The sequence below is a fragment of the Bacillus rossius genome, chromosome 17, assembly GCF_032445375.1.
Source record: "Bacillus rossius redtenbacheri isolate Brsri chromosome 17, Brsri_v3, whole genome shotgun sequence".
Taxonomy (NCBI): Eukaryota; Metazoa; Arthropoda; class Insecta; order Phasmatodea; family Bacillidae; genus Bacillus; species Bacillus rossius.
In genome coordinates, this window is record NC_086344.1 from 18,854,378 (window position 1) to 18,880,760 (window position 26,383).

At 35.9% G+C, this 26,383-nt stretch overlaps 1 protein-coding gene across 4 annotated transcripts in view; it reads left to right on the top strand.

Moving 5' to 3' along the window:
- LOC134540681 (probable multidrug resistance-associated protein lethal(2)03659) overlaps positions 1 to 26,383 on the top strand; it is a 152,613-nt gene that overhangs the window by 120,159 nt on the left and 6,071 nt on the right. For all 4 annotated transcript variants that reach the window (XM_063383556.1, XM_063383559.1, XM_063383557.1 and 1 more), the window contains exons 20-24: positions 2,937 to 3,107; positions 9,439 to 9,566; positions 12,441 to 12,686; positions 18,149 to 18,321; positions 24,373 to 24,502. In XM_063383556.1, coding sequence (XP_063239626.1) covers positions 2,937 to 3,107; positions 9,439 to 9,566; positions 12,441 to 12,686; positions 18,149 to 18,321; positions 24,373 to 24,502 — 848 coding nt within the window. The remainder of the gene's footprint in view (positions 1 to 2,936; positions 3,108 to 9,438; positions 9,567 to 12,440; positions 12,687 to 18,148; positions 18,322 to 24,372; positions 24,503 to 26,383) is intronic.

Genomic DNA, 26,383 nt, shown 5'->3' on the forward strand with positions numbered 1-26,383 from the left:
TCGTTACTTTTAGTTTATTTACTTTTGACGGTAAAAAGAATTTCGTGTTATTAAGCTGCAAATGTGCTTCAATAAGAAATATGTACATAAAAATGGGTGAAAAACGCAGTAAAAAACATAAGGCATTATCTGTGCGAGATAAACTGGACATTATTGAAAAGATAAACTCCAACCCCACTGTCCCGCACGTGTTAATAGCAAAGGAACTGGGAATTGCAACATCCACATTAAGTACAATATTAAACAAGCTGAACAATCTTCTTTCTCAAGCTGAAAAATGGAAAATACGCCGATGTCGAAGAACCATTAATAGAAAGTTTGTACATGTGTAGTGCATTAAAAATATCTGTATTTGCTCATAAAACTGTTGCTTTGAGTATTTTCATTCGTTCTTTTCTTGGCTTAGGCCAATGTGTAGTTAAGATTTTGCTTTTGAGTATGTATTGTCAATATAAAAGTTTTCCCAGTTATAAAGTTTCCCCTCTATAGTGAACATATAAACTACTCCCTTCAGATTCGTTATAACAGGGTTCTACTGTAGATGGAAACAGTGTTTCAAGTCAAGGTGTTGGGGGTCATCAGTTGTGTGCTATAGTTAAGAGTATTGCTATGAGGCGAAGTGTGTCGTGACGAATTAATAACTGTAGTAAAAGATTTACAATTTTGTATTGTTTTCTTCTACGAGTTAATATTTTAACGCCGCAATGGCAGAAGATTTTGCCAAGCTCCCAACCTTTGCTGCGTAGATTATGGGTGCCACTAATATTTTCTGCGACCATGATTTCTACTTGACTGTCGTGGTTGTCGGCCATTACCAGGTGGAGTGTGCTACAAGAGTTCAGCTGATTACGGCTGTATGTTGAATTGCAAAATGCATTTTAATATATTTTAATATTGATCTTCGATCCTGCTGCAACTGTAAGTTTCCCTCCCTTTGTGTCAGCTACTAGTCTACTCCGAGCTATGTGCTGCTAATTAAATTGTGTGTGCCAGTTTATTTGAGATTGCACTTAGCTGACGAAGTTGTTTTCAACCAGCTTTTATTTACGTGGGTCTCGTTTGCTGAACTACATGGCTATTATTTAAATTTTGTTAGTGATTCTTTTTGGGCAATTTAGCAGGATAATCGTATTGTCTTGGATAATCTATGTGAAGAGTTAATGGTTTTCAACAAGAGCACTGTTGTATCTTCAGTAATAAAAAAACTTAAAGCTAAAATATGTTAGATTATATCATAATAGTTTTTGTGATTTGTGATTTTATAAAAATATTAAGTTTTTAAATTAAGGAAAATAACACCTATTTTTGAGGAAAATAACATCTTTTTCGGGTCTCTAATAACAGGCATTCAATTTATTATTTCCTATGGTTAAACTGAGCTAAAAATTTTAATATTAAAATATATAAAAAAGAAATGACAAAAAAAGTTGAAACCAAGATGGCTCCTCTCATTTATGTTTCTTTAGAAGTATGAATTGAATATTATCAGATGGCGTTCTTGATGAAATACAAGAAAATGTATTTCCAAAACTCTCATTCCAAATTCTCCATTTTTTAAATTAAATTTTTAAGAACATTTCAAAAAAAATTATTACATTATGAAGTTATTTCCAAAACTTTTGTGCTCTTCGGGTATTACTGACGACAGAGCACACTTAATAAGGAGTATGTAATCGCAGATATACTGCATTGTAAAGAGAGATCATGTCTGTTAAAATGCACACTGCAAACCAAGGATGAGTCATGCTATAATCATTAACTGGCTGGAGCCTTTCGCCTTCTCTAGCGAGGAATCCCTGCCGCGGTAATACACCTGGACGAGACTTGGTCGTGATCTGTGCCTTCCGTGCCTCTCCCGACTTGGCTGCCTCGTGGCAATGTGGCCATTGAGACTACAACAAGCCAAGTTTATATGGTGACTTGCGATAAAACCAAAATAACACTACTAAACATGTCAGTACAACACAAAATGTCAAAATGCAAGTTAATACACCATTTGGCAACAAAGTGTAACGAAAAAACATGAAATCAACCATCAATTTGACAAAACTAGGTCAAAACCACATAAATTCTATCTTTTACTGTCATAAATTCATTGAATGTAATAATTTAGCATAACTTTTTCACCAACACATATAAAATAAATGGATTAGAAAAATTAATATAATTTTGTTTGATCTTGCATCTTTTATTAGATACATATTATTACTTAATCGTGTTAGCACATTTTTCAAACACCCACTTTTTCTGAGTAGTTCTTGTCAAGACATACTTATTACAAATTGTTTTATTGTATAAGTGCATCATGTATCAGTCAGAATGAGACTGTTGTGGTAAAATAAGTATTAAAAAATATTTTAGCTTCATATTTTTTTAGTAAAATACCATTTTTATGAATAAACACAATGAATAAAAATTACAATACCTGAATCTCCTGTTTTAAAAAATGAAATCGACCTAAAAATAAAACCATTAAATCTTGTCCCTACTCATAACCCCTTTCCAGTGTAGAGGGGCCGGAATTGGGGCAGTTGCATCTCAAACTACGTTGATGTTCGACTGTCTGACTCGGCCGTGGTCCCGAACACTCTAGAATATTCACAGAATATTTACAGTCTAGTGAGGGATGTATCTGTGCTAGCGAGGCGGGATGATAAGTGCGACACTCGTCTGAGCTTTTAGCGCAAGGCTGTCTTCTCGTCGTGCACAGAGCAACTATGAGATTTGAGCGGTGACTACATAGAACATTATATGGCAGGGAAATGTAAATAAAGGTGTAATGCAGGTTTTTGGAGTGCTTTCAAGACTCTGTACGGGATGTTTCATGCCATAAAAATTATACTGAAATCACTCAGTGTATTGCCAACAGACACCACTGTGGTATCGTGCCCGGGTGGGAGCGCAGTGCCGGTGAGGCTGCGAGTGTGTGTCGGCAGTGATGTTCGGCGGGGACGTCGGCCTGGCCATCACGCAGTCGCTGGCCCTCACCGGCATGTTCCAGTGGGGCATGCGGCAGTCCGGGGAGCTGGAGAACCAGATGACGTCCGTCGAGAGGGTGCTGGAGTACAGCGGCCTCCAGGAGGAGACAGAGGTGATATCTTCCTCAGGTGAGCTGGCACCCCCCCAACTAGAGAGCAAAGCATACAGATCAGACAAACGCGAGACACTTGGCAGATTTCTATCTCTATATTTGCTATCATTGAGGGGCCGAGAACTAAAACCAGGTAAGTGACGTTTATGTAAAAATTAAAAAAGCACAATTTTTATAAACGAAGTACGTCAACTGTTAAGGAAGAAAATCAGGCACTGTATATACAGGATTCAATTTATCTACTTGCAGTGCGAAAATGCGCAATTATAGACTTCAATATTCATTTGAGTATTTTGTCACTTACCTGGTTTTTGTTCTCAGCCCCTCACCACTAACCAACTCTACGACTCCAACCATAACGGTCACCAGCCACTAAGTCCAGTAGTAAGTGTTTAACAAACTCTGCGATGAACGGCAACGTCTTACCAAAACAACTAAGTCCAAACGTATGTTAGAATATTTCCAACCTTTCCAACATTTGGTCACCTCAGGCTCTGAAATTATTCTATCACTTAATTACAACTTAGCATTTTGTTGCCATACCCAGAAGCGCGTAGTTCCAGCGGCTTTCGGGTAGTGTGATGGTGTCTACGAAGTCGGAGCGGGCATAGTGACGTTTTCAGTGCGGCAGGAACCGGCGAACTCTCTGCTGTTACTCATCCTCTGAGACTTTATAGGTATATCTGAAACAGCACCAATCTGCCCAGAAGAGAACGTCCTAGAACACTCTTCTATGTAGGCGCAAAAATAGCCGCCTTCCGGTATGACGTGATCTCCGGATGTTGACAATAGGACCTTTATTTTTTTCCTTGGGACAATTCTTTTCTTAGCAGAACCACTGCTCCCCTGGCTGTTAGACTGTTCACTAGGGATCAACAAAATCATAACTCCCTTCATATGAACAACATGAATTCAATCAAAGTTTGTATTAATCTTATTATTTTATTATATAAAAATGTTGTCTGAAACAATTTTTGATAAGACATACCATTGCTGCAGGGGGTTGAAAAAATAGAGGTAGAATTTAAAAAAAAATGCATAATTTACGCAAAATGTACATGTTAAATCTGTTCTGTTTTATTGTAAAACATTAATTTGTTATTTACAAATTTTGACTGAAAATTTTTTTTATGTGACCAACAGTTAACTGAAAAGGGTAGCATAAACAAGGGTTGGAGGACAAAGAAATAATAACTACCTTCGTAGGCACAACATCGAATTTGTTCAGATATTTTGTAAATCTTATAATTTTTATCTAAAACATTTTTCTGAAACAATTTTTGATAAGTCAAACCAATGCTTCAAGGGGTTGAAAAAATAAGGTGTAAAATTTAAAAAAATTCATAACTACCTTAGTAGGCACACTATCAAATCCGTTCAAATTGTTTCAGATCTTATAGTTTTTATGTAATACTTTTGTCTTAAACAGTTTTTGATAAGACAAACCATTGCTGCAAAGGGTTTTAAAAAAGGGGGTGGAAATTAAAAAAAAAATTCATAAAATCTATACCTTTGACATTATTAAATACATTTCTTTTTATTGTAAACCCTACAAATATTATCTAAAACTTTGGTTCGAAATAATTTTTTATATGACCAACCATTACTGCAAGGGGTGGAAAATAACAGGCATTGAAATACAAAAAAATGTATAGTTCCCTTAATATGATCACTATTAAATCCTTTCAAATTGTTTGTAAACCTTATAAATAGTATCTAAAACTTTATTCTCAAACAATTTTTGATATGACCAACCATAACAAACAAGGGTTGGAAGTAAAAATTTTTTTTTAACTTCCTTAGTAAGGACACAATCAAATATGTTCAAATTGTTTGTAAATCTTATAATTTGTATCTAAATTTTTGTTAGTTTTAAAATGCCCATTTCCAACTAGCTTAAGTTGGGTTTGGTTTTGAGACCTTCTAAATTTGAAGTAGGTGGGGGCCTACTAAGGGTTGGGGGGGGGGGGGGAGGCCAGAACCTGGCATGGACTGGGGTATACGTGAATGGAATAGATCAGGTATGCAAGGTAAATGGTTTCAAGTACACAGACATTTTATTCATAATCAAAATTAATTCAAAATAACATTACGTTAACATTGCTGATAATGTTAAGTTTAAACAATGCAAGGCTGAATACATAAAGTGAGAACAATTTCTGACAAAGCGAGTTAATTGACAATTATCATGTTAATGGGTAAGCCGGCTACACAGTAAGCGATCCAATCAACGATCGTCAAAACGAGACAATGCGCAGTTAACTCGAAACACAAGCATTGCCACGAATGAAGTTATATTACAAAATTAAATTACCAAACTACTGCAAAGTGCAGGTACAAGAAAGAATGACGTTACATTATTCTTTAAAAAAAACTTTAACAAACAAATACGTGCGACGACGTCTCAGGGGGAGACAGTTACAAACAGAAAAACGGAAGCGAAGATTAAGTTAAATTTAATGCAATAATCCAAACAATTTTTGATGGTGGCGGCAGAAAAGGAATTTAGACAGAACAAATTCAAGAATAAATGACTCTACATTAGGGTGAGGGCCACCGCCTCACGGACGACTCAAACCAACTTACATTTCTCCCCTGAGGTCGCACACGCACAAAGTTTAACTAGAAGCTCTCGGACTACATGCTAGTAGAATTACAACAGATCAGCTACTGCTGACAACCAAGCCTGACAAAGTCAACCAGGAGAAGAAGGCTCTCAACATGGTTGCAGCTAAATTTATAAGCTCGTGCCGCAGCGCGCGCATGCGCCTATAATCAAAAGGGTGGGGGAACGAGTACAAATTGAACAAACACTAGAAGGGGGGGAAAAGGAGGGAGAAGGAGGAGGGGAGCGGAGTGCCGGAGGCCCGCGATGACGCACGCCGTTTGAAAATAGCGGACCTAACCACTACAACTTTAAGCCATGCCATGATTACAAATATTGATCATGGTTGCTACAGGACTAGAAAACCGGGAAATGTCAGGGAAATTAAAATGGTCAGGGAATTCCGGGAAATGTCAGGGAAAATTCTACGTATTCTGGAATTTTCAAAGTTGCTTATAATTCAAACAAAGCTTTGTTTTGATGCGCTCGTACCGCTACCGAACGACTCCGCTAAAAGGCTGCTGCTTAAGGCACACGGCAACTGCAACTTTTTTTTTACTTGGTCTACGATTGTCCGTTGCAATAGGCTGTTACAACCACCCACCATAACTTCTGGCCAATCCAGGCACTGGTTTTTCACTAGCGAACCCGGTCTTCATTTGTTCGTGTTTTGATCCTTTTTAATTTGCCCTTGAGACTTTGTGTTTTGTTCTGTTCCATGCAGTTAACTACAGAACGGGCATGGCGTCTTTTATCCTTTGAAGGCTTTTTTCACGTGGAATAAGATGAGTACAAAGCTTATTACGTGAATTTAAAGGCGTTGTTTCAGGTGAAGTTAGTTTTTGATGCGATCATAAGAAAATAAAGTGATTTTGATAAAGAAGCAATACCAATTCTCATTTTGAAAACTACCAAGCTGATACGATAACACATGGCTTTTGTGTGCGGTTATGTTTTTGCATTTTTTCTAACTATTTTTTTTAATTACTTTTTTTTTTCAACCGTTATAATCCGTGAGTTCTGTTGCGTGACACTTACATTGTGTATAAAAAAATATGCATAACTGAAGATGTTTTTCCCCAGAATCGTTAGTTAACATTGTAAGAATGTAAGAGTATTGCATGTTGTAATGCTTCTATTGTAATTCTCTAAGTAGGCCCGTTATATTGCTAGGTGTGAATTTGTAATAGTTTTTGTATTTGTGTAGTAATATTTTTTTAAGAATTCATAAACAATAATTTTTTAACCTAACCTGAAATTATTATGTACTTTTTTTTTAGCTTAGAGATGTCGAAGAAAACTACTTTTAAGGAGAATTGGCTCAAGGAGTCACAGTTTCAGCATATCAAACCCTCTGCTAAAAACATAAATTCTGCGTTCTGCACTTTGTGCTACAAAAGTATTCAACTCAGCAATATGGGCCGAAGAGCTCTCACCAGCCATGTCGAAGAAAAAAAACACATTCACAATTCTGCCGTCAAAATAACACTATAAAAAAACCTTATTTTACCTCATGTTGAAATTTATATATTACATTTAATCATATGCACGTTAATATTTATGGTATGTACTTCATAAGAAAGTCAGGGAATTTTTCTCTTAAATTTCTGGAAAACAGGGAAAAGTCAGGGAATTCTAAGATTCTATTTCTGTAGCAACCATGTTGATGTAGGCATAAATACAAACCTTCAACTTATTTCTTCATTCAGCTTAAAATAGTGGGGTCCTGAAATTTATGAAGTGGGATATTCGCTTTGAGGAACACCTCAGTGGTCTCCATAGCAAAACCAGCACTTCAGTTTTCCTTTTTTTGCTTGCTGCTCACAAAAACAAATAGTATGCTGCAGTGCTACAGTAGCAGTGGAAGAAATGCATGACTTTTTGTGCTTTTCACTGCTTATGTGCTTAACAATTGAGTCTCTACGGTCCCAACTGACCCTGCAATTACAGTATTTACAAAATAAAACTGCCTTATCTGTCGAATAGAGACCATCAGAAGAAAATTCTTTGGCCCTATCTAATGCGTTTATGTCATACTTCGGCATCGCGAAGCAGCGAGAAAACTGTCAACACTATATTCGTTCAGTTACCGCAACGAATAGCCACCGAACAATATTAAATGCACGCATGTGCAGTAACCTAACACATCTGAAGAAAAAAAAATTACAAGATCCATCAATTTGTTTGTTGCAGTTTAAAATTGCCTGAAGTATTTTATGGTTAAGTAAATTATGAAGAAAAAACACACTTATAATTTTCGTTGATATCAAAATTTACACGTTTCGAAAGCGATACCGTTTTTATTTACTGAACACGATTGATCGTATGATTGAACAATCGATTGTTCGTAAACGTTTGTGTTCTTTCTCGCATTCTCGTACTGCTACGTTGGTAACACGTTTACTGAGAACGCGTTTTGTTTTGATAGCTTCATGGCACGAGAAACAAATGTTGAAGTTTGTAATGTTAAAATGCAAAATATAAACGGTCCTGGATTACCGTCATCTGTAGTCGTTAACCTTGCCGTGATATTATTGCCACAGAATGAGGTTTTTGTGGTTATGGCTGGAGAAAATAAATTGTTTACCTAGTTTTGCCTAGTAATGTCGGCACGGTGAAATGTATTTTTATGTAGTGTTTTATTGTTTTCTTTTTTATTGGTGCGGTGGTGTTACGAATGGAAGATGAATTATATCTAAATTATATGTGTTTGTGGCAATTTAAGCTTCAAATAACGAAATTTTGACCAAATTCGCGACGAAACAGTGGAAAATCACAAAATTCGTATTTTCGTATAATAAAAAAAAGGGCCAAATTCGCGAAATAACGACGGTGATTCGCGATCGCGTAAAGTACCTGTCCCTAGTTATAATTTATTGTATTAATTCTAAACTTCATCTTAAAAATTGGCCTGAAACAATTTTTGATGAAACAAATTATTAACGTAAAAACATAAGTTTAAATTTAATAAAATTGGAGCTCTCTAAGTATCAAATTGAATTTAATTTAAACCATCTTAATATTTTCTTAAACCTTTGTGATAATAAAATTTTTATACAATCATGTTAATAGTGCAAGAGATGAAAAATAATGTTGGAGGTTCAAAACTTTAATTAATTACCTTATATGCTGGATCTATTGAGTTCAAAATTTTCGTAATATTTTCGCTGCATGGAGAACATAAATATGTTATGTAAATTATTTTCTTAAAATGTTCCAGAAGTTTATAGAATTTTCAAATATACATATTTCCAGAATAAATAGGTACTTTAAAATCTACCCACTCCTGTAGGTGGTACAGAAAGGGATTTTTTTTTTAAGATGAATTGCTATATTTACAAATCACACATTACTTCTAATTTTATAATTAGTTATACAATAACCAAGCATACAAATATAAATGAGTTTTATTATATTGATATTTTTCTGGAACAACTAGAAATTTATTAAAAAGTATTTATAAGGAAAATATACTCTTGTGTTCCACACTACTACTACATTTAATTGAATTCTATTTTACACTTGATTAATTGTCAGTCAGTTGTATAAATCTTAAACAAATGTTATTGTTTAAACTGTTGTGAAGAGTAAAGCTGGCTGGTATATTTATTTTGCATATATTCCACAGATAGATCCTTTTTGGCATTATGAACTTTGTTAATCTTCCAAGTAGAAATAGTTTGGATGAAATGGAAATTACTATTTAATAAGTTTACTGCTAGTTTACTTTTTTTCTTTTTAGAAAAACTGCCGCCTAAAGATTGGCCTTCGGCAGGAAAAATAGTCTTCAAGAACGTGTACCTCTCTTATTCACCTGATGAGCCTGCTGTCTTGAAGAACCTTAGTTTCACCATCAACCCATCAGAGAAGGTGCGTAGTTAATATCTTGAAGAATAATTGGCTCCATCGTATCTTTACTCTGGGTTTTGCATTGCCATAGGAGTTATTTTCTGTTGTGTTTGATACATTTACAAGGTGCCCAGCATCAGAGAAAGTTAGGTTAGAAAATTTTAATGAAATGTACGTTATTAATAAATGCAAATTTTGTATCGCTAATCCATTAATTGTGTTATGTGTATTGCATTTGGGTTCAGTATAAGTTGCTATGCTGTAATGCCAAGTGTTTGTGAGCAGAGTTGTTTTTTTTCCGGCATCTGATCTTTATGCTCTCAGTAGGTAATGGTGCTTCTTAGTGCCACATAAGAAACAGTTACTCTGTGCATTGTTTCCAGGAATTATTGTTTACTGTGTTAACAAATCATGACATTGAACATGGTGTCCACATTTTGGAAAGTCAGGTGGCTTGGAAATTTTCCAGGAAAGTCAGGAACTGTACTTCAAATCCTGGAAAAGTCATTGAAATTCCCCAGTGATAGTAATTTGAGGAGGAAAAACTCATGCTCTAGTCGGCCATCACCCAGACTGTGAAAGTGTTTTGTTGTTGTTGTTGTTGTTGTTGTTGTTGTTGTTATTGCATTGTCATGCATACTATAAAATGAAGAATATAAGGTTCTGCTTGAACTAGGCCAATTATAGGGATGATGGATTGTGGATTTTCTTAATTTTGTTAATAAATTGCAAAAAAAAATATGCAAATCATTTTTAAAAAATATTCAGGGAAATGTAAAGTTTTGTTTAAGTAAAGTCAAGGAAATCTCATTAAAAGATTTGTGTGGACATCCTGTTGAAGAATTTGTAAGTAAATTGTTACTACTGCAGTATCAGGATTGAACGCTGTGACATGTTTCGGTCAGTGGAAAGTTCTGATAGGCTTAGATAGTCAGGGAAATTTGTTTGCTGGTTTTGATGAACACACTGATTCATCACCTCTGGTTTAAATTGAGCGAAGTTCTAATGACACAATTTTTTTTTTAAGTGAAACTTCTGTACGTTCGAAAGGGTTATGTTGAGGTGGTGACTCGTCAGAGCATAATGAAAATTACAACTCTCAGGAGTGGTGCACTCTCAGGTTAGCTTTAGCCAAGTGACACTGCACCACTGCAGTACTGCATTTTTCGTTATGTTGCTGACACAGTGTCACACACTCAAGCCCCCTCCAAGTTTCATACGGGGTGTGTTCAAAAAGAAATTGAACTTTTGAAATACCGCACCAATCGGCAGAGGGAGCGTGCAGCGGCTATTGAGTCCACCTAGTGGCAGGTTTAGGCACAAACTCCTATTTTCCGCATTTCGCTACGACCATTGGTTGGCGAGGAACAGCCGCTGAAGTGAGCACATGCACAAGTTGTTCGTCGGATTGGTGTCAAAGTGACAATGAAAGAGCTGGAAGAACAACGTGTGCGTGCATTTTTGCTGCAAACTTGGCTAAACTTTTACAGAGACATTTCAGTTGTTTAGCCAATCATACGGGAAGGACTGTATGAGAGTGACTGTGAGTGGTTTAAGCGTTTTTGAACATGGCAGAATGTCGATCAGTGACAGTCCCAAGCCTGGACAACCTTCCACATCAATAAGTGATGACCATGTCGAGAGTTCGTGATGCGATTCGTGGAAATCGTGATTCATCTGTTCGAGCAGTTTTGGACGAAGTGGGCATCAGCATAGGATCATGCCATCAAATTTTGAGTGACAAAGGTGAGATGCATCGTGTCAGTGCAAAATTCATGCCACGTTTGTTTACTGACGATTAGAAACAGACCCGTGTTGAAATCAGTCAGGAACGTCTTGACACGGCCAATGCCAGTGGAAACTTTCTTAAGAACATCATAATATGTGATGAGACGAGGGTTTATGGTTATGATGTTGAAATGAAGGTGCAGTCGTCGCAGTGGATGGGCAAAGGGTCTCCTCGTCCAAAACACGCATGCGTCGGTCAAAGATAAAGATGATGTTGGTTGTGTTTCTCGACTGCAAAGGCATTGTCCAGGAATTTACACCTTGTGTTCAGATGAAAAACAAAGGAAGTCTACCAGGTAATTTTGATGCTGTGCGTAGAAAAAGGCCTGAATTGTGGGGAAACCAGACCTGGATGTTGCATCATGACAGTGGGCTGGCTCACGCGTCACTCCTTGTCCACAGCTATCTGGCAGAACATCACAGTCGTATTGTGTCCCAACCACTCTATTCTCTGGACCTGCCCAGCAGACTTCCTCCTGTTCCCCAAATATAAAACCACGTTGAAAGGATGTTATTTTCGAACCATAGAGGAGATTCAGGACAGTGCGACAAGAGACCTTCACGCCATCCCAGAATGTGCGTTCAATGAGGCTTTCCTAAAATGGAAGAAATGTTGGGAATGGTGTATTGTGAGTTGAGGGGACTTCTTTAAGGGGGGACAGTGTTGTACAATTTGCCATATAGATTTTTGAACAGACCTTGTATTTTGAAGATTTTATAATATGTAGTTTGTTACTGTGTACTGTATAGTTAAATCGTTCAAGTGAATTATTTTGTTTTATAATTCAGATGGAATATTGACTATTTATTATAAGTGTAGTTGGATGTTACTTCAGACTGTTTCACACGCCATTTTTTTTTTTCCATTGTTACTTTTATGTAAGGCTGTTTATAAAGTTTTAACTTCAAAATTATTATAACTTACGCAAATTTTCATACTCATTATTTCACACTGTTGAAAATATTTGTGGCAAAACAACAAATTCAAGAATGGTATTAGTTCAAAAATTTTAGAAATAGCTCTTAAATAAAAGTAATGACAAAAATGGTGTTTGAGCCGGAGCTTTAAAAGCAGGTACTCAATTGCAAATTCTTTTGTGTGGGTAGATTGGCATCGTAGGCAGAACCGGTGCTGGAAAGTCGTCTCTTATTTCCGCGCTGTTCCTGCTGACCCGCATCGAAGGCTCCATCGTGATCGATGACGTGGACACGAAGTCGATCCGCCTGCACGTCCTGCGCAGCAAGATATCGATCATCCCGCAGGAGCCGGTGCTGTTCTCCGGGTCGCTGCGCAAGAACCTCGACCCCTTCCACGAGTACCCCGACTCCGTGCTGTGGAGCGCGCTGGAAGAGGCGAGTGTCCGTGTTCAGTGCGTTAGTGTTGCACTCTTGGTTTGAAATGATTTCATTGACCTATACCATTGCTAGAGGAAATATTTTATGGGTTTTATTATCAGGCCAATTATGTTTTTAAAACGGGAGATTTCGGTGTATTGGTTTTATTTTTATGAAATCTATTTATTAATAAACAAACTTTTAAAAAATATATATCTAACCAACTTAAAAAAAAATTCCCTGCACTAAAAAGTGAAAAATAAAAAATACAGATTTAATCCAAAAAATAACCATGCACATAATACTTTTTATTTATTTTTGTCTTATATCATTTAGACTTCTAACTGATCAGTTGGTAACACATACTAATAATAAAATTTTATTAAAATTATATGTAATAAATTTGGACAAGAATTGTCACATTGTAATTGCATGAATAAAAATAAATGTAGATAGATTGATAAATAAGTAATTATAATACTTTGTACTAAATGAAATAAGACAAAAATAAAAATAAATAATATGTGCATTGTTTTTTTTATTAAATCTGTATTTTTTATTTTTCGCTTTTTAGTGTAGGGAAATTTTTTTTTAAGTCGGTTAGATATTTTTTTTAAAAAGTTTGTTTATATTTCTATTTTTAGTGTCAATATAGGTAGGTAAGCAATATAGTGTTTAGTTAAGTACCTAAAACAATTAAATTGTCGCTAACTTAGCTTCATGGGCAGGCCTACTAAAGGTACAGCCCCCAAGAAGGCAAAAAGGAATAGAGAAAGTATTCAAGACAGTAAGGAACTATTATCAAAGAATTCCAAGCGTAATGCCATATCGCGTTCCCAAAAAACACCACTAGCTCAATATTATGCAGTTACCGCCATTTAAAGGTCATTGGTGTTACGAACAACCTTCGTGGTTAGATGCAGAAATTCATTTATGGCAACAGTTCTCCTTCTGCGAACTCACAGTTAATATGCGTCAAAGTAGCGATGTTGAATTTGTCGATTTATTAAATAATTTGCGGTTTGGAGGGTTTTCAATCTCACAATTGCAACATTTGTGTGAAAGACAGCAAGTTGAACAGGTAGATTATCTCGCAGATGATGCTGCATTTAGAATTTTTCCAACGATCAGATTGGTGGCTGACTATAACTCTAAATGATGGATCAACGACATCAGCAAGTCGCGTTTATAACCTTGCACGCTACCGATGAGTCGAGAGAGGCCGCAACCTACGGAAAACAAACACCATCTAATGTGATTCCTGCTGATGTAAATAATTGCTGTGGTTTGTTGCACGTGCTAAAAGTGGACATAGGTTTGAAAATAATGTTAAGGCGTATCATATTAGTTACTGAAGGTCTCGTCAACGGTGCTATGGGAGATACGCAAGTTTAGGTGGCCTGCTCTTCGTCGTGATCAATTGTAAGCAGGTGAACTGCTTGATGCAATTTGTATCAAATTTGATGATTTGACTATGGGCATAAGAATATACATGGAACCATAACAAAAGGTGTAAAATGATTTTTTAAAAACCTTATAATCAATTGTTTGCATGTTCAATTTTGATAAATTTACTTAGTTCATTCTGGAGACATCAGCTTTGGGCACTCTAAAACAGAGCGACCACACATTTTGATTTTGGGAATTCAAGGAAATTTCAAGACATTGACAAAATAAATAAAATAATCTGGTAATTTTGTACCAAAATTTATGTATTTATTAACACAGATAAAAATATTAGCATCCACTATATGTTTTAAATTACACAATTACCCCTAAAGTAGTTGTATTCAGAGCGACACGGTTATACACGTGTGCATCAAAAGAAACGCACATAGAACAAGTATCAATATCTCAATTATTACTTATTACGAAAATGTGGTTCAGCACAAAATGCAGATTTTGGTATTCATTCACTCTACTCATCAAAATTTCTTTATGACATAATAAAATTCAAGGATTCATTTCAAAATTCAAACACATTTCCCAATTTTCCAAGGACGGATTCAAGGTACATGGCTGCCATGTGAAAAAGCTGTGGAAGAAATATGATGCTGATGTTTTAGCAGCAGCAGCAGAAATGCATACCGAGACAGCAGCCTAACCCACTAGCACACAGGAATCCACAGGAAAAGCTCGGATTGTGGGTGTTTGTAGTAGCGCTGACCTACAGAATGTGTCGAAGTGAAGAATGTTGTCTGTACGTATTAATTAGGGACAAGATTTTGTGGCTTTATTTTAAGTTGATTTCATTTTTAAAACAGGAGATTTTGGTGCAACAGTAACCTTATTCATAAAAATAATATATATTCAACAAGTATTTCGGGAACAATTCTACTCAGGAAAAATAAAAATTAATCTGCAAATTTTTGTGTGTTTGAAAAAAGTACTAATTTCATTAATGTCGAAACACTTTACTAATAATGAGATGCATGATCAAAGGAAGTTACAAAATTCATTTTGATTAAATTACATGCAATAATTTTGAATATTAATGAAAATATAATTTTTTTTCTTTATTTTTACATAATTTATGTTAGTGTGCATGTTACATTATTACTAGGGCCTGGAATTTTTCGCGATCGCGAATTTTGCGAAAATTCGCGCGAATTTCGCATGAAATCGCGAAAAGTAAGTACATTCGCGAAAACCACAACATTTCTATATTACACTGCGAATATATGCCCGAAAAGTACCAATACAGTAGAATCCCGCCGATGCGACGCCCCTCTGATGCGTCCATTCCGTTTATACGACCGTTTTTTGAGAAACCATGAAAAATTTGAGCAGAGAAAGTTGAAAATTTGAGTAAAATCGGCTGAAAAACAAGTCTGTTACACTTTGTTGGGTGCTATGTGTTCACGTTTATTTTGGCAAGAGCTGTACTGTAAGCAGGCAGGCATACAAAAGACAGCTAAAAATAGATACCACCCCTCTAGACTGTCCACGCGGCAGTGTCTAGCCGAGCTCCGCGCGTCCACTATCTCACGAAAACCCATCTCAGCTGTCATGTTAGATGTTATCTTACCCGCTGTTATCTTACCCGCCCGCCCGAAAAGCCGTCTCAGCTGTCATGTTAGATGTTATCTTACCCGCCCCCACGAAAAGCCGCTGAGGTAGCTTCTGCGAGAGCGTAAGAAACTCGTCCGGCCAGGCTGACGTCTTGACGTTATACGTGACGTGACGCGACGCTTACCTCTCCCATCCCCTGCTAATTCTTCAAGGCTCATCCCTCCCAGAGTCACAAACCATGTAAAAACACCCCTCTTCCCCTTTTCCATCTAACATTTCAACACATTCCCTTCCTTATTTCAACCTTTTGCGTGAGAAACTGTCAGCATCCTCCTCCCCTCCCACACCACGTGCGCCAAAAGCCAGGTTGTATAGTCCATTCTCGGTAAAATAAATATTTTTATGGGCTTATACAACTGTCCTTCGCCGTTAATAAATACTTTATAAGTTTAAGTTATTAAGAAACAATTTGTTTATTAGTCACACAACAGTTTCTGCTGAAAAATCACTAATACCTCAAATTTTATTGAATAGAAAAATTTAGCAGGGCCGTAAATATATTTATTTTACTGCATAGTTACTTTTCCATCTGCATTCCAACGTGTTTTTATCATTTTTTTTTACGCTGTGAAGGGACGTGGACAAGATAATTGCTTGAGCTGTCAAAATAAACATCGCTGACGGCAAGGGCGGGTGGGCATCATGTCGGTCTGTTGCTGTGATTATCTACTCCAAAAATATGTCACAGCATTTCAGGATAGCATTGTTCTTATATCTTTCGTTCATAGCCGAATGTTTTCTACCTGATCCACACAAGTTCCTTCGTCCGTTTTGAACAAAAATAACCACCAGCCGGCTAGCATAGCCGAACTCGCGTGACGCGAATTCACTTAGCGCGAGTATTTATCGGAACCCATTGTTCAGGGTATGCGAGTCCGAGGTGTTAAATAAATTTAAAAAAGTTGTCTTTTTTACTCCATAAACTATTTGAATATGAAATCTATGCGAACAAAGGCGATTTTTTATGTATTTGGATATATTTGGTTGGTGGGGGGGGGGGGGGGGGAAATTGGTCCGAATTCTCTATTGCAGCCATTCCGTTTATAAGTCCGTTTTTCCGGGAACCGTGAAGGGTCGCATCAGCGGGATTCTACGTATTTGCAGATCACTTATACTCACGTAAGGTTAAAGTATCATTTAACCCAAAAAATTCCATTGACAAACACCTAAATTCGGCTAAGCATATGGCATCGGCAGCCGAAAAAAAAAAGAAAATTTGTAGTTGCAAACATCTATAGCAATGTGTCTGTTTTGTGTAACTGTTTTGGATTTAATAGGCTGTTATTATGCATATTAGTCTATTCCTAGTATACATGGATTGTTTATTAAATATGTAAACTATTATATTCAATAACTGCACAATTTAGTCAACATTTAAAATACCGGTAAAATTTTCATTGCATAACGAAAATACCGACTTTAAACCACCGCTTTTCTAATTTGAAAGTACCGCTTTTTGCATACTGAAAACACCGAAATTTTCCAGGCCCTAATTATTACATTATACATATTTCATTTACTGTAATTCTCTATTCTCTCTTTGCTTACCTTTGCTTGTATTATTTTGTGTATTGTACTGTTTGTATTTGTTGTTGTCACTGCTAATATGTGGTACTTTTGTCCTCGTGTGTTGTGCATTTGCAGATGTTTTGCCTTATATGGTACTGACGGGAATCCATATATTTGCAGTGACAACCTTGTATATGTCTATGTATGTCGTGTCCACCATAAAATTCTTAAGATTATTGGTGGGCATGTTAAAATTTAAAATAAATAAGATTTGTCAAGTTGCTGATTGATTTCATATTTTCTTCGGGTATTTTGTGATATTACAAATTGTTTTCTACCTTTTGATAGTGGTTAAGGCAAAGAAGTAAATATGTCCGTAAAAAATACTTGTTATTTTATTGCACAAGCGGGTACAAACAATGTCCGATTTTGTTCTTGCTAATCATCAGGGACAAGATTACGCGTTGAATTGCGATAAAACCGGAATAACACAGAAAAGAATGTCAAAACACTGAATAACAACCAAAATACAAGTTAATACACCATCTAGCACCGAAATTAAGGTTAAATCATGGAATTAAGTAGCATTCAACCAAATCTTAATTCTATTCATAAAAAAAGAAATGAATTTTTTAACTTTTGTAATTCAAGGGATGCCATTTCGAGACAAAAAACTGTACCAAAGTGTACGTATCAGAAAAAAAATGTTTTTTTTTTTGTGCTGCTCTTATTGAATTAATTTTGAACCATAAATGCTCACAAATTTATTTTTATTGTTCTGAATGTATCTGTTTTAGACTAATTTATTAAAAAATGATTTTACCCAGTTTGAAGGCTACAAATTGTACCCCTATGTCTGCGGAGTAGGTACTGACGGTTGATTGTTGTGGCGTCGGCAGGTGGAGCTGAAGGAGGCGGTGAGCGACCTCCCGGCCCGCCTGGACCACCTCATGATGGAGGGGGGCCTGAACTTCAGCGTGGGCCAGCGGCAGCTGGTGTGCCTGGCCCGGGCCATCATCAGGAACAACAGGATCCTGGTCATGGACGAGGCCACCGCCAACGTCGACCCCCGGTCCGTGGTCCCGCTGCGTTTGTGCATTCCTCCACGCTGCTTTCAACAATCTGTGCCATGCATTCCAGCCATAATCACTCCCCTAAAAACAAAGTTTAAAAACTAAATCTGTGAACAAAACTGCTCACCGGCTCTCGGTGTATTCCTGAATGCTTTTCGTAAACAAACGACACTCTGATTTTGAGCAGTTTACAAATTGCATAGTTTCCCCCCCCCCCTCCCCCCCCCCCCCCTCCCTTTTGAAGCTCTGCGCACTGTAGGTGTGTAGGGGTAGGCAAAAGCCTTAATAGGTTACTTTTAGTCATAATTACTGTAGACACCTGCGAGTACTCGAAATTCGAGTTTCGAGTCGAGTTTTTTTAGTAATACTCGAACTCGAGCTCGTGGTTTTCAACAACTCGAAATTCGAGCGAGCTTTTCTTGCACTCTACCTATAGAAAAAAAAACTCTCATTATATCGGAATAAAAGTCTTACAACACTATTATCCTTTACTTTATAATGTAACATGATCGACCGTATACATGAACACATCATTTTTACGTACCCGGGATTTACGAATTTCCGTGATTAATTTTTTTTACTTCTATAATTTTCCGCATAGCATTAATGTATCACTTTCCTGCTTTATGCGGAAGTATTTCCCGCTTTATGCGGAAACATTTCCCGCATTTTACTGTAAAAAGCGTTTAAATTGTCCGGGGTCTCATCATTTACGCCATTAAATGTGTGATATAAAGTCCCGTTTAAAAATTTTATGAAAGTTCCTGCCAGTAATGGCGCACGTAAATATAAATATGAAGAAAAGACAAATGAACAACAACTTACGAAGAAATATGGATGATGTACCATAACTGCAGTACAATTCCAATAGTTATCTTAAGATAATTACCATAAAAAGAACTAAAGATTCTTTGTAGATACCATAACTACTGCAGAAGCATGATAGTTACCACATTTGCACTATAGTTGCCGTAATAACCGAGAAGTGTATTTACCGTGATGGTAATGTATTTATTTAGGACATATTAAAATTAAAGAACATTATTGAAAAAAAAAGGATGTTAAATCTTGATATGTACGGTTGGCACATGTTGCTAAGAAATAATGTGATCTGAAAGAATGCAGTACTACTACGAAAAGTGAAAAGGGTACTCGTGGATTTTTAGGTTATGGCAGTCTCTCTTTCGTTTTTCAGTAATATCGGCCGAAAATTAACAAGAGTATTGGAAGTTGGCAGAAATGCCGATTCAACTAAATATTGGCAAAATCGGCTTCTTCAGTACAGCTCTACATTTGATGACATGAGTAAACATATTTCAGACTACAGGACATTGAAAAAGACTTTAATTTCCATGTAGGTTTATTGTGCGTAAGTTTTTTTTGCAAGTGTAAATTGAATTAAGTAAAATGCTTCTATTTTTATTACTTTAAATTGATTAAACTTAATGACAAGTTACAGATATTTGACACTAATTTTGAGGTTAAACAATTTGGTAAATATGTAGAGTAACGGTATATGCGAAAAAAAATGCTAAAAATCTATGCTCTTTCACTTCCTCTTTTCAAATCAACCGGCGGAGATAAGAAATTCCAAATACTTTAGGAGATATAGAATTTTTTAATTTTGCAATACAACACCTGTACAACCATTAGACCGACGCCATTTTTGTTATTTTGCCGTATGTTCGTGAATGCTTAATAAATAAAATGGTCGATTAGGCCAGGTCAGTTACATTATTAATACTTTCAAACTAAGCGGACATAAAAAATAATGTGAATTAATTTCAATGGTTCTTTAGTTTTAAAGTATTTATAATGTTACTGACCTGACCTAACAAACCCGGACAAATGATGAACATTAACAACTCACGTAAAATATTTTTGTTATTTATTACTTGCGCAACAATATCCAAATAAAAAATAAGACTTTAAAATTAGAAACGTTAAAAACCCACCTAAGTTGGAGGCGGGTACATTTCCTTTGCCATTAGAAGGAAATGATGTAGTCGTTCACCTACGTCGCGATACCTCCGACGGAACATTAATAAATAAATAAATAATCACGTATTGGTTCATTTGAATACTGGCCAATCACGGAACTGTCACGTGACAAAATTGTCCAATAAGAAACATAATAGATACTCGTAAACCAGAAACAATGGTGATCGCCGCATGAATACCCAGGTATTGTGATGAAAATTAAAAAATTCGATATTCCTAAAGTATTTGGAATTTCTTATCTCCGCCGGTTGATTTGAAAAGAGGAAGTGAAAGAGCATAGAATAAAAGTATTTTCGGAATTTTAGCATTTTTTTTCCGCATATACCGCGACTCTACATATTTACCAACAATTTTACTAAAGCATTCCAGCCACACAGGTTGCCAGCGAGAAATGCTTCTCATCTGCTGTAAACACCATCTCCAATCGTAGAGCTAATTTAACTCCTGAACGTGCAGAACAAATTATTTTTCTGCATGATAGATTGAAGAACAGAATTTAATACTCTATGACAATCTCTCTCAGAATTTTTGTGCTGAAAAGTGGAAATGTTGAAACAATGTGAATGTACTTTTCAAACAACATGATTTTTGGTGCTCAGTTAGTTGAAGCTCAGTAAGGACTCCAGAAAAATTGACAAGGATGAAATTATTCCAAAGATATGTTACATTTACACAAACATATACGTACTTGTAAACTGTGGTTATGTTAGTTGGATGATATCAGTTGCTAATGAACCAATGGAAACAGGTTAGATTCAATGGAAAACATGTTTTTTTTCCTAGCAGTGCAAATTATAAAAGCACTCTGTAAATAGTTACCCAAAATTAATAAGCCCACTTCATTTTAATACTTTATTCAAACATTATACCTACTAAGTTTAAGGTAAAAATAATTTCCCAAAAGTGTAACTGTATCACAAAAGCTCAAGCTTCGAGAACTTTCAAGTAAGCTCGCTCGAGCTTGGCTCAAAGTAAAATTCTTAGGCTTGCAGACCTCTAATGTAGGTCTATCTATTTAGTAGGCTAACAATGATAATGGTTTCTTTTTTTATTTCCATATTTTTCTCAAAAGTTCTCACATTTTATTACTCCATCACAGTAAATTTATGTGCAATAAACTTTAAAAAAAAACTCGAACTCGACTCGATACTCGCGAGTATTTTAGCAAACTCGCTCGAGCTCGACTCGAAGTGAAAATCTTCTGCTCGCAGAAGCCTAATAATTAGTGATGTTGATGGGTCAAGTTCCTATTTTCTCGAATCCAGTCTACACTTTGAATAGGAATTCCTATGGTTCTCGAGGATCAAAAATAAAATAATGTTAAGAAATAAAAGTTATTAACTGTGGTGTTGAAACAATAAACAATATTTTTTTTTTTTTTTTTTTCCTTCATGGTCTAAGTTTCCAAAATCTATTGTATATTGTAATTTACATAATTACTAAAGTACAAAATAAATATATTAGGGTAAGGTTTAAAGGACTTCAGAGTTCAGAGTTGTCAGTGTTGAATTTTGTAAATTACTACTTTTCCGCAAGGATTCATCTTCAGATCTTTTCCTAAGATATCAAATCTTTAGAAACATAAATATTTGATGGTGTTTGAGTATTTGAAGCATTCAGACTGTCTTGAATGCATGATAGGATATCTTACTCTATTTACTCACATAAAACCAACTTTGTCTTAAATCTGTCTGTTAAACCAAAGAATTTTTTAATGCATATTTTTGTTCTACTTGAAATAGAAGCAAATGTATTTTTTGTGTAAAATTGCATGTAGTGAGGGCCAACTTCTTGTAAGCTAGGCTCCATAGTTGGATGGAAATGCGTTGCTTGTAACGGACTGGCTAAGCCAAAAAAAAAAAAAAAAAAAAATGTGTGCGAGTCTTTCAGCACTCGCCAGAGATGTGTAACATCTAACCTCGGTAACGAGTAAATTCATGTGTTCTCATGTTGCAAATACACTTATAATAAGAAACTTGGTTACTAAATTTAACTTTGAATTCTTTAAAATAATGCTGAGAGTGACTCACGTATAGTTGCCACACTTGTTACTAGATTTCACTACCGGAGGAGCTAAGTCGACCAAAGTTTAAATCATATAATGAAACTGCTCCACTAAAAGGGAAAAAGACTTGAAAACTACTAAACCCCGGCTTTGGACCTGATTTTTGACAAGGAATTTTTTTTTCAAATACTGCTGATCTTATTAAAATTCATTTGGCTTTGTAAAACAAATGGCATACATTTCCATTCCATGCAACTTCCGTTCCATTTGAGAAATTCCTGACTATTAAGGTTCGATTCCCAGCATTGTTAATAGGAGTCTACGAATATTCAAAAAACATTGGATACTAATGAATAATTTGATATTTTATTAATTGTTTTGAATCAAATACATATAATAAAAATTATTCCTTACCGATAAGTACACCAAGTGGGACTTATTCACAATAAAATTAATTGGAAATAATGTAAAATGAATGAAGATAAGATTATTTATTGGTAAATTTATAATTTTTTGCAACATTATACATAGGCCTGTGCAAATATTCTAATTTTCAAATACGAATACTAATAATATAATATTTGTATTCAATTCAACCTCAAAAACTAACACTTTGAAATAACGAATATTCGTTTTCTTACGAATACTAGAAATTGCATACCTCGTGAGTTTGTAATATACCAACGTTTTACTGCAGAGATTAAATTATTTGTGCAATATAAATAACCTTTTTTTTATGTTTATTGAGACTTAGTAATCAAAAATATGAAAAAACTAAGCAACATTTTAACAATGCAACAAGTTTTCAAAAAAAAATTTCACTACAGTGTCGCTAAATAGTGACAGAAAAAACCGCGTAAACAATTCAAAACACAGCATATTTGTTATTTAAAACTTGAAAACACAGTATTATTTGTATTTTTTTTCATCATACGCACCAGAATTGGGGGGGGGGGGGGGGGGGGAGAAGTCAACAACCATTGACTACAACAACACCACAAAACATGGACACTCCATTTTTATCGGAATTTAAAGAAGTAATCATAATAGTTTAAACGTCATAATCAATCTAATACCATGTGATACAGTAGCAGCTTACTTGCTGTATATAACTATGATGAAACTAGATGTTGCAACTCAAAACAATATAAAAAAAAATATATTGGTTTAAGAATCCAGATGAAATTAGCAAAAATTGTTTTTAAATTTTAAAACATTCCTGAATTAAAATACAATTTACCTGACTGCCGTTAACATTGAAAACTCAAGAATAACTAGGGTTTATGTATGTAAATATTAGGTCATTCAGTCCTTAATTTGGAAATACAGCATTTTCATATTTTTCATGAAATATATCACATACATATACATATATTTCATGGTATTTTGCGATTTGGCAAACATTGAAGTTAACTTGTGGGTTTTCTTGAGTACTCCCATTTAACCCACCCATCCATTTCAGCATTTCATCCCTGCTTTATAACTTCACCTTCATTTGTCTCGAACCTGATGTAAACAATTTGTGAATTCAAAATTAATTCATTCATTCTTTCATTCAGTTTTCCATTAAAAACAAAACTCATTTAACCTTACATGCAAATTTTAGTAAAACTGAATTTATACCAACAGTGTACATTACCTTGCCAATACTATTTGTTGGGATTCTCTAATGATTTTTATTTGACTATCTTTATACCCTATCAGTGAGTCTACACGTCATGGAAATCATAAACAAATAGGAAACTGAAAGAATGGTCACGAAAGTTATGAAACTTAATTTCCGACAGGCTTTTGCTAATCCACTTTCTTTATCAGTTCCTGTGAATAGTAGAAAATTTGCTATTAAATTTGTGCATGTTTAATTTTAATTGTATAGATAAATAACTGAATAAGTTTTTAAAATCAAATAACTTGTTAATAAAAGATCCTGAACTAGTTCTGAGATTGGTTCACCAAATATTTGTGGACAACCCGCTGGAAAATTAAATTCGGACGTGGCATGTGCCAACCTGGAGTCCCAACCCTGATGTGCCTGTGTCCGTAGGACGGACACCCTGATCCAGGAGACGGTCCGTCGGAAGTTTGCGGACTGCACTGTGCTCACCATCGCCCATCGCCTGCAGACGGTCATGGACAGCGACAGAATCCTGGTCATGGACGCTGGCAACGCTGTGGTAAGACGGATCCGTGAACTGGAACCAGGGTGTCTCCCGGTCAAAGAAGCTCACCGAGAGTACTGGTCACAAGAGTAACAAAAAAAAACATTGAATTTGCTGGAAGTCACGAAAATTTAATTCCCGGCAGCCTTTTCTCTAGCTTGCATTTCGTTTTTTTGACACCTTGCTTCACTTTATAGTTGCATATGAAATATGAAAAGTTGGAGATTGTCTGCTTAGATCATAGGGATGTTATTAAAGGTACGGAAGTTTATCTGAACAGACTGTAACGACATACTTTAAGCGAAACAAAAATGCCGGCAGCTAGGTTATGTGGCCTAGAGCCAAAATCATCAGAAATTCAACAAAAAAAAATTACTATTGGTGCAGGATTACAGGAGATGTCCAGCCATGGAATGCCAGATTAAAGACCACTCACCCTATTTTGTTAACTGAATAGTAGAAGTGGATGGCAATGGCATTTTTACTTTGAGACGGGATTCATTCGGGGAATATAATGGAATTTTTGGAATTCGGGAGCAACAGAATTTAAATTTATTTACTGGAAATATATTTACTATTAAAATGTGCTTATATAAAATTTGTTGTCATCAATTATCATGTCCACATTTAAATCACATTCTCATTTCCGTAATATACTTTAGAAGTTTAGATCATTCTTGGTGACAAACTGTAAAAACTTAACTGTTTCGCTGTTTCTAAAAATGAAACAAAAAATTATGGCATGAATATTTGAAACGAAGATGGCATTGTTAAAAAACAGGAGTTTGTATTGTTTGTAATGTCATGCATTTGGCAACATTATTTATTCATTGCTGCTCTAGTGAAGTTCATTTTCAAATACAGTAGAACCCCGATTATCCGTGTTAATGAAGGGGACGAGTGAGTCGGATAATCGAAAATCGCGGTTAGCCGAGTCATGCTTGCCTCAAAGGTCATTAGCCCACAGACAGCCATCTGTGGACATTCGGAGATTACATATATAAACATGCTTTGTGTGCGTGTGCGTTGTTGACATAGAAGCGGACTGCTTAGTGCTGGGCAGCAGTGGTTTTTAAGTCTTTCGTGTGCGGAGACGTGGGCACGCGAGTCGTTGTTGCACCGAGGTGTGTGACTAGCCGCCCGCCAGTCCGAGGGCCCAAGACAGCTGATAGCTGCCAAGGTCACGCATTCTTTTCATCGCGCGTAAGCGACGCTGCCACACTTAGCTCATTGCTCTGTTGTCAGTAACACCATCGGGCTGGTTATTGTTTTACAGAACGACTGCCTTCAAAATTCTTTTCGAGATAAGATTTTTCATACCAGTGCATTGAGACTTGATTTGATGGTTTTGAAACGGTGTCTCTGTCTCGTATAATTAACGGTGTTTTTATCCCCCTTTATATGAATTTAAAATGTTAGTTTTTTTATTTTTAGCTTGCTGAACGTGGAATTAGTGCAAAAACGGCCTAGACTTATTGTTGCAGATGGGTCGGAAATCTTATAACGACCACCTCTTTATAACGACCCTAATCTCGGGAACCGTGAGGGGTCGTTATATCTATTCTCCGTTCACTCTTAGCTGAGTTTTTAAAATAAACAAACACCGTCGTATCACTGCGCCGCGTCAGCAAGTGATAGGCTGAATTCATCTTGCGTGCCAAGCACTAGTTGCAACACACACACTTCAGTACAGTCGGTGCTAATAAAATAACGGAGAAGTAATATAACAGGAAAATGGTTCTTCTGTCAAACCTAGTTTTTTTAAAAAAAATTACGTCTGCTGTGATAAAATTACGCCACTTAATGCTACACCCTCCGACATTTTCTGTTGAAACCATTCAAACAAACAAGTGTCCAAGCTGCTAAATGTGGATTCGTTCATCGTCTTGCGTTTAT